Source organism: Megalops cyprinoides, chromosome 4 (assembly GCF_013368585.1).
Source record: "Megalops cyprinoides isolate fMegCyp1 chromosome 4, fMegCyp1.pri, whole genome shotgun sequence".
NCBI classification, from domain to species: Eukaryota; Metazoa; Chordata; class Actinopteri; order Elopiformes; family Megalopidae; genus Megalops; species Megalops cyprinoides.
In genome coordinates this window covers 46,613,057-46,626,386 of record NC_050586.1, presented here as the reverse complement: position 1 = coordinate 46,626,386, position 13,330 = coordinate 46,613,057, and the positions used below count along the sequence as shown (strand labels likewise).

The following is a 13,330-nucleotide window of genomic DNA, read 5'->3' as shown; positions in this document are numbered from 1 at the left end:
TCTTCAAGCTAACTGTACTGAAACTTCTGGCAAGCTAACTACAGAACGTGCTGTCATTCAGTGCTAGCAGGACAGGGACAGCACGGGCAATCAATCACAGCTCATTGGGTTCATATTTGCTTAAGCCTCACCAACGTGTTACAGCTGTGACTGTTAACTAGACAAAAAAAAGACTTTCACTTTAAACATTTTAGCTTGAAAGAGTAACTTTACGCTGAGCTGCTAACTGCCAGCTGGTTTTCGAAAATAGGCATAAAAGCAAACATATACTGATTTATGACTGAAAACAACTGACCTAAAATGAGCATGATAAATATGAAACAAAATACTTCTTTACCATTCACAAACAAAGCTCAACCTTCTATCAAGTTCATGTCATTGACTATGAATGACCTCATCACTGTGGGGGCAGCTAGACTGCTGGAATAAGAAGCCGCAGGAATTGTGAATGACATGAGACTGCATTTTCTATACAAGCGGAGGATGGCTGCTGATGCCACTGATGCTAACAGACAGCTTACGTCAGTGGCTGCGGTGAGGATCTTGGAGAGGATGACGCGGGCCAGCCCGTCCCTGCTGTAGTCCAGTGTGGACACGGTCAGCTTGAGTAGGTGGTCCTGGTTCTTCAGGGAGCACAGGTTCAACAGACTGAAGAAAAAACAGAGGGAAACACACAACTCAGAACCCACAACAAGTCCCAAGAGCTGCTGGAAAATACTGAAGCACTAGGTCTTATTAGTTCTAATTCAGTACATGATGTTATGCTATGGCTAGTGGTGGTGAGGCTAAGAGGTGAAAGACTGGGTGAGGTTCAACATAACCATAAACACTTTCCTCACCCCCAATAACTGATCCAGTCAATCAAATCATCAGCCTGACCCCATTAATACAGATTAGTGAGCTAGGGTAGATATTCAATCTACACATTCTTCCATGAACCATTTCGGAGTGAAACCCCAAAATGTAAAATAAAAGTTGATAAAAGTATCAACAGGCTAATAAGTGTTTATTCAAACAGTGGTCCGTCAAACAGTGGAGACCACACAGCTGCTCCAGTGCCTTGGGGGGGTGGGACTCACCACTGGAAGACACTGCATTTCTCCAGCATCTTGACACCGTGGGGGTGGGCGGACAGCGTGCCCAGGAACAGGAAGTAGTGCTGGCTCAGCGTGTTGAGCAGCCCGTTGCTCTGCAGACTGCGGTCAGGCTTGAGGCCCGAGGAGGAGGACAGCCACTGCACCATGTCCTTCACCAGGTCCTCCAGGTATGCCTGCCCGTCCTGGGACAGCCACACAGGATGATCACAGAGGGACACAAAAACAAACACAGGGGTGAGAGGTATATTTAGATGGGACCTGTTCATGCGTGAAGAGCACCTATGTCAACTGAGTCACAGAACTGCAAAAAGACAGTAATAGGACAGTAACGGCCCACATGCCAATGTGAAACAACTTTTAAAGAAAAATCTTACATAAGCTGTTTAATTTCTTTAGGGTAGATGAATCATTTTAGGATATTACTCTTTACATATCCATTTTCCGTGTAACCATGTATCAACATTTGTCTGATAGATTCTATTCCATATTAATGGCTTTACAATGCATACATAGCAAAATAAAAAGAGAACTTGCTTAAGAACACCACAGAGGTTAAGGGCTTCTTTTCCTAACATGTGAACCTCAGTTCTCACTTGAGGGGCGAGTGGCTGTTTTTATCATTTCTGCATTCAGCTGACTGGGCGTCTCACTTCTTCACTCTCAACAACAAAGGAGCTTATTTTTGGCTGTGTTGAGCTGCATGTCGTCATGCTCTCACTTTCTTTTTTAGTGCACAGTGATGTTTTAGCCAGAACTGGTTTAACATTGATCTCATGCTTCCACTGAAACTCAACGTTGTTTTGCAGGCTTACCTTACTTAAACTCACACTCACACAAATTGCACAGTAAAAATTGCCTTGAAGGGAGGGACGCAACTTTTCTTTTCCACTTAGGTAATTCCAATTTGCTTACACTTCCTTTTTATGTCAGTTATACTGTGTTTGTGTGTGTGTGCGTGTGTGTGTGTGTGTGTGTGTGTGTGTGTGTGTGTGTATGTACACGAGTGATTGTGAGAGAGTGTGTATGTGTGTGTGTGTGTGTGTGTGTGTGTGTGAGAACATCTGTGAGCATGTACGTATAACTTAAATATATGAGTTCAATATAACTCCAAGCGTCCAGTGACTGCACATTAAACATGCAAAGAGATACCAAGGTTTTGCAGGTTTAGACGAGCTCCTTGTGTGCAGCTGCCCTCACCTCATCAGACTCCAGCAGGAACTCAATGAACTGGCAGCCCACCACCGTCAGCTGCCTGGCCTTGCTGTGGTCCAGCTCCAGGCTGGCAAACAGCTTACTGCTGGGCTTGTAGAAGTACAGCAGCCTCCGCACGAACCTGAGACAGAGGCAAGGAGCAGTCAAGTCCTGATCACCTGCATAGTTTCATTCCCACTCACTGCCTGAGCAGCAGAGCAAAACTGACCAGTTACTGAAATTTGGTGAGCATATTTTAGAAGCCTAAACCTACTTTAGACTAAAGTCTAAACCATACTTAACACTTTGCAGCTCATGACCTGTTTTAACTCTAAATGTATGCTTTAGGTCAGCCTTTTAAAAGGTTGTAAAAACAACTGTCTTCTTACTTGTGCATCTGCTCATCTTTGTTGTTCCGCAGGTTAACATTTGGCCACTGCATGAAAGAAGAAAAAACAAATTATAGCCAATAAATGCATAACTCCATCAGCTTCAGAAAAGTTGGGTAGTGAGACATTTATTAACTCAATGGCTATCACAACTGATGTATTTAATATGGACATGTTGCAGAGCACTTCACCACTGAAACAGTGGTGGAGACATGGTCTGAGTTTCACTCACCTTTAGTATGGTTGCAATGAGAACCCAGTTCCACTCCAGGTTCTGTTTGTGGTTGAGGATGAGGCTGTCTCGCAAATTCATCATAAGTGCTTCTTCAGTGTCCTAAAAACACAATGTAAATGTCTCCCGGCGCATGAGTATCACCAAGACCTTGATGAAAACTGTCACTGTGGAGCCTATGGGACCAGTCTGTCCTGATCCTGGGTCAGTTAAAGGCTGGTCCCTGATGCAGAGGTATCACCAACACCTTGATGAATACTGTCACTGTGCAGCATCAGGGACCAGTTTGTCAGAATCCAAGATCAGTTAAAGTTAAAACTGGGTAGCCAAACACCTTATAGTGAACTGGGTCCATGAAACTATTGAATAATTTAAAAAATTACTAATAAGTAAAAAAATTACTGTTAAAAACCAGACAGTAAATTAAAAAGAAAAAGGCATACAGAGGTATGCCTCTACATTGAAGTATGTAATCTTTATACAGGTATATATACAGTATATATTAAAAACCCTTAAGCACCACACTGAAATGTGTAAGAGAGTAGGAAATGTAAAATGACATTTGGGTGGGGCAGTGTGAGTGTGTACGTGTATGTGAGTATGTGTGTGTGGACGGCTGGTGTTGCCATGGTGCAATTTTCTTTCTGTATATACTAAATGAGGTGGAATTGAGCTGTGACCAGTGCAACTGCTTGAGGGGACGGGGACGGCTGGGGGTGGCACCTTGATGATGTAGATGTCCTTTTGCATGCGGACATGCTGGTCTCTCCTGTAGTGTGCTGCGACCGACTTGCGGATGATGTGGTCCAGGTAGAGGCTGTGGGGCTTGGGTCCACGCTTCTTCTTCTCATGGAAGCGCTTTAGGTAGTTCACAGCCGCGCTTGCCCGCCTGCAACCACAGCAACCATCACAGAGGTTGAGAATAAGAGACACTCGCAATCACACAGTGACAGCTGCTCTAATCTTTCCCCTGTCCAACATATAAGTCTTGTGGCAAAAGTGTTCCACAGGTGCATGTATGACCTGCATCCCAGTTACGTTGCATCAAAGGGCTGATTGTTATCCCAATTTCAGTGGCAATCTGATTCCATCTGGAAGCCGTGGGTGAACCCATGGGCTTAAAACAGTGTTAGAGCACTCCTAATAATGAAGGTGACCACCCTGTTCTTTCAAGTACACTATGAAGCTTAATTACTACAAGAGCAAAGGTCCAAGTGTTCAAGACATTTACACCTACACGTACACATCACTCTCAGATGTACATGTATCATCCTCATTGCAGAAGAGGTCAGAAAAACTAGGGTCTGTACACAATTTTAAATACAAACAGAATTCATTCTTAACTACAAGTGCTTAGCACATACAGAGACAAACCTCAAAGGTGAACCCCTCTCTCCAAATAACCCTAATACAACTGTATTCAAAGGCAGCACCAGTTACCCAGATTGTCAGGTATGTCATTGTTGAAAAAGAGGTTACCTTCACACTCAGTCATTAAACTGAAAGGCTTTATGTGGATTAACTTCTCATTAAAAACTTGACAAATTTCTTTCCCACTGAGGAGTTTCTATGGGAAAAAAGATTGTGAAATAATCATAACACTAAGAGCCTAAAGCAAGCTACAGTTAAAAACCAAAACACAAGCAGTTTACACAATAGGAGTGCTGGAGAAGGAGGAGACCTTGCCAGAGAAACAGCAGCGTTAAGTGTGAATGCTGTTGTTCCTCTGCAGTGTGGAGTGTGACTGTAAACACTTGCCTTCTAGTGGACTGTGAAGTGTGATTCAGGAGTGGACACAAATACGTGAAACCTGTGTACTCAAGCACTAAAAACACTGCTTGTTTGCTGGGAATATGTTAATGCAATGGGTCAGGAAATAAAAAACTGATTTTGCTTGCATTATCCATCTAAATAAACAGTCACCCAAAAACTGGTGTCCTGTGGAGGTAATACAATACTGAGCTTCAGAAGAGGAGGCCCTTCTGAACCTCTTTTGCATTTTATCAAGCTATCCACAACGACTGTAACCAAAAACATTTATCCGCTGAGCTCTCGAGTGTGGAGTTCCTTGCTTCTTCCACTTGAAACACTGTATGGGTAATAGGTTAATAAAACCTGCATTATATGTAGATGTGTACAAACTGGTTTTCTGAGCTGTTCATCACTGGCCACGGAATACTTGGCAAATTTTTTGCGAAATTTTCACAGCTGCTGGCTTGTAGTTGCCTGGAGCCTATACTCATTTAAAATGTGTCCCTTTGAGCGGTTGTTATTAAGTGAACTGGATGAGGACTGATAATGGCGGCGATGCCCGCTGCATCCATGAGAGAGGACTGGGGCACTTACAGTCGCTTCTCCTGCAGGATGTCGAAGGAGGCGGCCATGTTCATGAGCGTGGGCAGGCAGTGCAGGTGGTGGCTGTGGGAGTGAGGGAGGATTGTATTGGCCTGAAATAGAGAGAGGGAAGGAAAAAGAGGGAGGAGAGATCATGAGAGAGAGGCAGAGAGGGAGAGAGGAAGAGAGGAAAGACGGAGGGAGAGAGAGGAAAAAAGGAAAGAGAGAGGAAAGACAGGGAATAGGAGAGAGGAAAAACAGAGAGAAGGAGAAAGAGATAGAGAGAAGGAGAGAACGAGAAAGAGAAAGAGAAAAGAGAGCGAGAGAGGGGGGCAGAAAGGAGAGAGCGAGAGAAGAAAAGAGAAGGAGAGAGAGCAGGGAGCGAGAGAGAGGGAGAGAGGAGAGAGAGTGTGTGGATCATGCTGCCAGCAGAGGCTCTGATGGCAGGATAGATTGTTAGGAGTGATGGGATGGTACCATGTGCAGGAGCTCTCCCAGGAGGATAGTGGCTCGCACGGAGATGTGGTCATTGCTGCTGGTGATCACCTCCACCAGGCCCTGTGGTGGGAAGAGACAGCACTGAGACAGTTTAACACCACTGAGCCAACACTACGTCTACAAGGGCAGGGGCCAGGTTCACTGTCAGGGAGCAGGAGGGCATAACTGGGGATAGGTGCACTAGACTAGACCTTTTCTGCACTCTCTCTGCCTTCTATTCTCAATCCCAAAACTGAACTGATCATTCAAAGTCAGGAAGTACACTATTACGATCATGGTACCTAGTGACGGCACAAAACTGCATCTTAAAATTGAGTGGTGATCCATCCACTGCAATGGATTTTTTTTGTCCTCTTTTGTCCTCTTTCCTCTTTTTTTCTCTTTTACCAAGAAAACCTAAGTATGGTCAACAGCCACTACTGCAGTGTTAACCAGTGCCCTCATCTGCAACAGACAGCTGACAGGTATACACTGTGAGAGAGCTGTGGCAATGCCTCCTACCTCTAGGAGTCCACTGTGGATAAAGGCAGACAGTACCAAGGCCAGGTAGTTGTCCATCAGGTCAGGTCTGTGGAACCAATGAGGAAAAACAGAGTGAGATCTGTTAAGTCTCTTAATTTCACACTGATGAATACCTCCCAAGATACCGGTTCACTCTGGTAAATATGAACTGAGGAAATATTTTACAGGTCCCTTGAATTCTGCAGAATCCACTGTTACCTTGACCTGGCTCGATGTGGAAGGATTACTTTAGCTTCCGAAGCCACAAAGCCATCCGACAGTCTCCAGCTGTCCTGAAATCTACTTGGATCTACAGGGTGTAAGGGAAAAATACTAATTAGATCGAATTTCCACTAATATATGAAGATAGATCCATGTATGTTACAGAGGATTTAAAATATTGTTTCACAAAGAGAAGATGACATAGGCTTGACTCAACAAGAACACTCCCTGGACAGAGCCATGAGCGGGTGAGGGAGTGAGTGATTGAGGGAGTGAGTGAGTGATTAAGTAAGTGAACAGGTGAGGAAGTGAGTGGGGTAGTGAATGGGTGAGGGAATGAGTGAGTGATTAAGTGAGAGAGAGCGAAATGCTACAGTTTCTAACACCACTTTGCTTCAGTCAAGGGCAAAAATGAGGTTGCGTGTAGAGAAGGTATCAAAAAATAAGAATGAGGATGCTCCTCACCTACGCTGAGAAGTGCTTCAATAAAATCGTGCGTCACCACGGGAACTGGGAGCCGGAAAATTTCATACAATACCTCCAACAGTCCTTTCTGTGAGGGGAAAGGAAGACCACAGTTGTGTGAGAAGAAAGATTTATTATGATTTGATTCATTAGGTCATTACATACAATGCAAGTAAACTGCACATTTAGAAAAACAAACAGAAGAGGATTCAGGGAAGTCTCCTCTGAATATTGAGCGTATGACCTCATAGAGCATACAGTTACTGCACCTACCCTCACTTCCATATTTGGTATACAGAGCAGACCGATGAGTGACTGGATTCCGGAGCTGCCAGATTTACACAGGTTAATGATTCCTGGAGCCAGGAGAAAAAGCAGACAGCACACAAACTGTCAAGGGTCACACTTATCAATTAATTTTCTGCAGTCACCATACTAATTAAAGGCTATAAGCATTATAATCATACCCTCTAAATACCATCAATTTGATTGATTAAATCACTGTTGAGCTTTACTGTATTTCAATAGTAAATACCTCCGGATGATTGGCATTAGAGGCATCTGTTACCTGAACAGTGTCCCTCTAAACAACATGCATACATAAGCTATTTGGCTGTCTGTAAGTTGCATGTTTTTGCTTCTAGGCCTTTGTAATACACCAATGCGTAGTTTTGTTCCTTGGCATTGTGTCTATGTTTTTTTTGCATGAACAGTTTTGTGCCTGCTGTGAACCGCGAACATGCGACTGCATATAAGGGAACTACGCCGTGACTCGATGAAACAGCTTAGCTTGAGTTTGACTGGATTATTTTCCTTCACCCTTCACTAACTCTTAAAGCACACGTCCTGTAGGTTTAAAGTTTAAAAGGATAAACCAGGGCAAAGAAACTTGAGTCATAACAACACTTTCACTTTTACTTTACAATGTAAACATGACTACAGCATAACGCCTTTCCCAGATACAGAGGAAAAAAAGTCACGCAACACAGTTGGAACTCCTCAAAACATTGCATAAAAATCTTTCCTTGCAATACAATGTCATTACAATGTAATGGACATTGTATTGAAATACATATACTTTAATATGGAGTTGGTCCCTCTTTTGCAGCTATAACAGTTTCCACTCTGAAAGGCTTTCCACAAGATTTTGGAGTGTTTCTGTGGGAATTTGTGCCCATTCATTCTGTAGAGCCTTTATGAGGTCAGGCACTGATGTTGGACGACAAGGCTCGCAATCTCTGTTCCAGTTCATCCCAAAGGTGCTCAATGGGGTTAAGGTCATGGCTCTGTGCGGGCCAGTCAAGTTCTTCCACACCAAACTCATCAAACCATGTCTTTATAGTCCTTGCTTTGTGCACTGGGGCACAGTCATGTTGGAATAGAAAAGGGCCTTCCCCAAACTGTTGCCACAAAGTTGGAAGCATAGCATTGTCCAAAATGTCTTGGTATGCTGAAGCATTAAGATTGCCCTTCACTGGAGATAAGGGGCCTAGCCCAAACCCTGAAAAACAGGTGTGGCCAAATACTTTTGTCCATATAGTGTATATATATAATTACTAATGGCATACTACACATTTCACATTTCTAATATGTTGGAAAAACTACCAATAACAAAAAAATAACAGGTTAATCTGTACAGCTATTTAGGACAATTTGACAGGCCAATACACATTATATGTATATAAGACTCATTGATAATCATTTTGTAGCCTCTCTCACCTGCCCAGGAGCGAAACGCCGCCACGATTGCCATCTTGCTGGCGAGGAACCGTGCCTCCCTGTCCTCCCTGGAACACAGAGGCAGTGTGAGACACACAGGCTGCCACAGACAGCAGCAGAAGCACATGCTCTGAGACAGCACACGCCAAATGTCAGACACTACGCCAACACACAGTATATGTTTGCTCTGCGGAGTGCGATTCAGTCAGAGAAAAAATGTGCCATCGCAAGATGCATGGAATTCAGACTCACTTGAGCTGCCCCTCCGCCGTGTCCGGGTTGTGTCTGTAGTGAAAGTCTGTGTAAGGTGCTAGGATTTGCTGAAAAACAGAAAATATTACTGCCTTATGACACAGTGCAGTTTTTACTGATCACATTCCTGATTGAAAACTTCAAAAAAACTAACAGACGTCTGTATTTGAATCTCTCTTTATGCACACTGCACGTACAGTTGGGGTCAAAGGTATTAACTGTGAGATGGTCAACACTACCCCTGACTTTTGTAATGTGAGGAGACTTGACTGTGAGGCACGAAACATGCACTAAATTGCACTAAATTTTTCTTCCTTTATTTCCTTTTCTCTCTCTGATTATCAGGACGGCCCTGTCATGAACTGAAACTTGTTTGAGGGTGATGACTCTCCCTGTCGAAAACGGGTATCACTTTACACACAGGAAGCGTGCTCGGGGTAGGGGGGGGGAGGGGTCATTGGCGGGGGGGGGGGGGGGGGGGCGGCTGTGTAAGTAATCCACATAATCTCCATGGGAAAGTGTGGGGATACCCATGCAAGAGGACCACTCAGGGGATGCAGCGTCCCCAGCCACCAGCCCCGCCCCCCTGTCCCAAAGAGATACGTAACAGGGGACCAAGGAGGACAGTGGAGGGCTGGCTGGTGATTAAGCAGGACTCAGAGAAGGATAAGATGCCAACAGCCAAACAGCATAAGGATACAGCAATAAGAGAGCTAAGAAGAGGCTGAGGGAAGCATACACTCCTTACCAAATGGGATCCACAGAGACACAGGAACAAGACAGTGAAATGAGAACATACAATACTAATAATACCAATAAATAAAACCAACAGAACATAAAACATAAGATATTGACTGAGGGCCTGCAACCCTGTGGAAGGGTCCCTGAGGGGGCAGGTGGGGTCAGTGAGGGGTGGGGGTGTTGGTGAGGGGTGGGGGGGGGGGGGTGTGGAGGGGTCAGTGAGGGGTGGGGGGGTGTGGTGGGGTCAGTGAGGGGTGGGGGAGGGGGTCAGTGAGGGGGGGGGTGGAGGGGGCTGAGAGGGGTGCGTTACCTCGAGCTCCACATCGGAGCGCACATACTGCCGGGTGCGCGGATGGTTGAGGAGGTGCAGGATGGTAGTGATCAGAGCCTCGTTGATGCGGCTCAGCTGGCAGTCAATGACATTCTTCAGGATGGTGCTGAGGCCGCCTCTCTGGGCCACCACCTCCGGGTTCTTCAAGGCTGTGTGGAAGCAGGAGTTAAAAAACTGATTGCTTGGCACACCCATCTCCATGTCTTCACTGATTAAGTATCACTGTACTGATCTCTACTTTTGACATAATTGAGACTTGTAACAATTTCTTCACTGAATGTAAAAAACAAAAAACGCAAATAGCAAAGAGTATATAGGCAAAGAATACAGTGCCAGTGCCAAAGGAGATAGACTCCCATCAATGGTAAATTACTTCAATCAGAAACAATGGCTGTCCTGCTCTTAAACAGGTCAAAATTTTAAACTGGCAAGTCAATCTGGGTAAGAGCTCCTGCTAAGCATATGTAATGCAATGCTACAGAGACAAAGCCACAACACTCAAATGTTTCACCATCCATACAACAGTGAAATATTGTTATTCTTGCATTACGTTACATTACATTACTGGCATTTACCAGACGCTCTTATCCAGAGCGACTTACATCAGTTACAGCTTTTAACAATCTTATCCATTTACACAGTTGGATATTTACTGAGGCAACTGTGGGTTAAGTACCTTGCCCAAGGGTACGACAGCACTGCCCCAGCGGGGAATCAAACCAGCAACCTTTTGGTCACAAGTCCTGCTCCTTAACCATTATGCTACATTGCTGCCCACATCTGCACAGGTATAATAATAAGTTGTAGAGGAATTCCCAATTGGTGCCTCTCTTCTCAGAAAAGCTATGAAAGGCCTCTCGAAAAAATGTAAAGTATGGAAGGACTCTGGGTGAAATGTACAGCATTTCCACATGTTAATGACTCACCCAGCTCACAGATGATAGCAATGCACGCGCGAACCATGCGGTCACGCTCCTGGAGACCATCGTTGCCCACAGCAATAAGGGAGTTGGTGATGGAGCTGGGGAACAGCAAGGCATTCACAGTGATCATCTGCAGGGGGCAGTAGAGAGAGCAAAAAATACAATGTTTGAGAAAATGGAACAGAATGAGTTACATTAATTACTGGCTTAGCAGATTTAATTTTTGCAAATGCTCAATATCCCTTGTACTCTGCGCGTGCCCGCGCGCACACACACACACAGAGCAAAAAAAATCATGAGACACATGCTACAAAAAGAATGTAAAAATGAGTTCTATTAAAGGATCTCTATATTTTTCTTGTGTTGACTCCCAGTTTTCTGGGAGTTTTTGTCCTTAATTTAGGATTTACGCTTGTTTATCTCATGAATATACCTCTTAAAATGACTGACATTATCACTAATCATCTTTAATAATCATGCATGCTCGAAAAATGGTTTCATAATAAACCACCAAAGAACAAAAGTCACAAACATCTTTAATTTGAGATTTTCTCAGCTTTGAGATTTAAAGTTGAGAAGATAAAGCTAAGTATAAGAATAATAAGCCTTGGTTGTGATGTTGTCTTCTTTTTTAAGTACTCCTACGTGTTTGGTACAGTTGTGTCTCCTCAGCCGGGCTGTATCAAAACAACCTCCTTCGAAACAGGAAGTCCAGCCAGAGAGGACACTCAGAAACAGCGCAACCCATGCCGCACGCAGACGGGTATGCAAGCAGTGCAAACCACAACAGATCTGTGTTTCTGTCAAGAGCACACATGAACACACACGCATACACATTGTCGGGGAAGTGAGAATTAAATAAAAATTAAATGGTCTGAACCTAGCGGTCTTAGAAATTAACGTCCTTGTTTATCATCCGGCACTCTGAATACCGAACACAAATGACGCCAATTACTAAAACTCACTTAACCTACATGTAAAATAATTAAAAGAATTGATTTAATTTAACAATTATTATTAAAGATATTGATTATCAATTAAATCGCCGAATTTGTTGATAGGAAATGAGCAGTCTGGGGGATCAACCTTTGTCAGAATTATACAAACACAACTGGAATAAATTAAAAAGGTTTATTGAGAAGTTGCACTTAGACAAAGACAAAATTCTGAGTATGGGCTACAGACCTGGTCCACTACCTTAACAGACATTAAATTAAATAAAGACATTGACAAAACAAGAACATAGATGGATCACGGAATGGATGAATGAATGTGTGAAAAGAAAATTACTCGAGCCAATTGTTTACCTCTCCCAAGGAAGAACAAAGGAACCACTCATGATAGCAGCAAAACTTCAAAAGGAAAAATCCGCAAAGTTGCAGGAGGAACTGAGCCACGGACTGGATGACTGAACAGATGACTGAGCGTCTATCTGAGCATAAGGCTGAACGTAAGCAAAAACTGAGCTGGCAAAACTCAGCGGCAAAACTGAGCCAAGAGGCCTGTTCTAGGCCTGACTTAAGAAGAAGCTCTCTCCACCTCCCTGACCCACGCATAATTACTTTTATGGTGGGGGAGTGCCTGGAAGTTTCTTCAGGACTTAATCTAGTGCTGTAGATCCAAACATCTCGAAATACCAGATATATTTTTGAGATTATCATTTTTGCATTCAGCTCTTCATGAACATCACAATAACACCAAAGATTAATAGGCATGGGTTGAGAGGAGAGAGTTGGCAGAGAGGAACTGGTAAAATGGTGGTTTGGCTGCAATATTGAGGAATACATGTTATCACACGGCATTGGGTTTTCCAACATTTTACCCATGACATGAGGGTACAATTAACTGTGGGGTATAAAAGGGCAAGTGATCAAAACATGTAGATACACACAAAGAAACACACACACACACACACACACACACACACACACTGATTGTGCTCAGGAAGGGGAGAAGGGGGAGAAGGCAACCCTCTGCAGTTGTGGCCTATTTGGATGTTATTTTTGAGAAGTAGCTTTAAAATTGGCTGAAAACGCAGCGTTCATTATTATATTAGACGTATTTGGTACCTGAACCTCTTTCAGATTAAACCAAACATGACATGCGGCCACCGTTTAGCCAAGGATTCTACATCTGAGGGGCAGATTAATGCTTACCAATACACAAAGAAGGCATTCCACGCCCTACTTCCGCTTTTATCTGGCAAAATCAAATCCAAACCGGCAATCATTAGTTTGAGATTTTAAAGTATCTGATTGGGTTCTAGGTAACTTCTTGCAATTCTTAAAGCAATGGCTGCTTAATTTAAGTAGGTATGTGACCTGAGGTCACTGATTTAGGGGTATTTATGGTGGTAGGCCATTCGCCCTCTTGCCTGCTATGTGTGTGTATTTGTTGACTTATCTTATATGCCCTTAGTCTGGTCCTGAGTAATG

The 13,330-nt window shown here is 43.7% G+C and overlaps 1 protein-coding gene across 1 annotated transcript in view; it reads right to left on the bottom strand.

The window, feature by feature from the left end:
- The window catches only part of rictora (RPTOR independent companion of MTOR, complex 2 a), a 45,316-nt gene that overhangs the window by 17,064 nt on the left and 14,922 nt on the right, over positions 1 to 13,330 (bottom strand). The window contains exons 7-22 of the mRNA XM_036526340.1: positions 10,899 to 11,025; positions 9,952 to 10,121; positions 8,901 to 8,968; positions 8,649 to 8,716; positions 7,203 to 7,285; positions 6,930 to 7,017; positions 6,462 to 6,552; positions 6,243 to 6,309; positions 5,721 to 5,801; positions 5,256 to 5,356; positions 3,633 to 3,798; positions 2,910 to 3,011; positions 2,678 to 2,724; positions 2,295 to 2,430; positions 1,080 to 1,279; positions 522 to 648 (exon numbers count right to left, since the gene is read on the bottom strand). Coding sequence (XP_036382233.1) covers positions 522 to 648; positions 1,080 to 1,279; positions 2,295 to 2,430; positions 2,678 to 2,724; positions 2,910 to 3,011; positions 3,633 to 3,798; positions 5,256 to 5,356; positions 5,721 to 5,801; positions 6,243 to 6,309; positions 6,462 to 6,552; positions 6,930 to 7,017; positions 7,203 to 7,285; positions 8,649 to 8,716; positions 8,901 to 8,968; positions 9,952 to 10,121; positions 10,899 to 11,025 — 1,722 coding nt within the window. The remainder of the gene's footprint in view (positions 1 to 521; positions 649 to 1,079; positions 1,280 to 2,294; positions 2,431 to 2,677; positions 2,725 to 2,909; positions 3,012 to 3,632; positions 3,799 to 5,255; positions 5,357 to 5,720; positions 5,802 to 6,242; positions 6,310 to 6,461; positions 6,553 to 6,929; positions 7,018 to 7,202; positions 7,286 to 8,648; positions 8,717 to 8,900; positions 8,969 to 9,951; positions 10,122 to 10,898; positions 11,026 to 13,330) is intronic.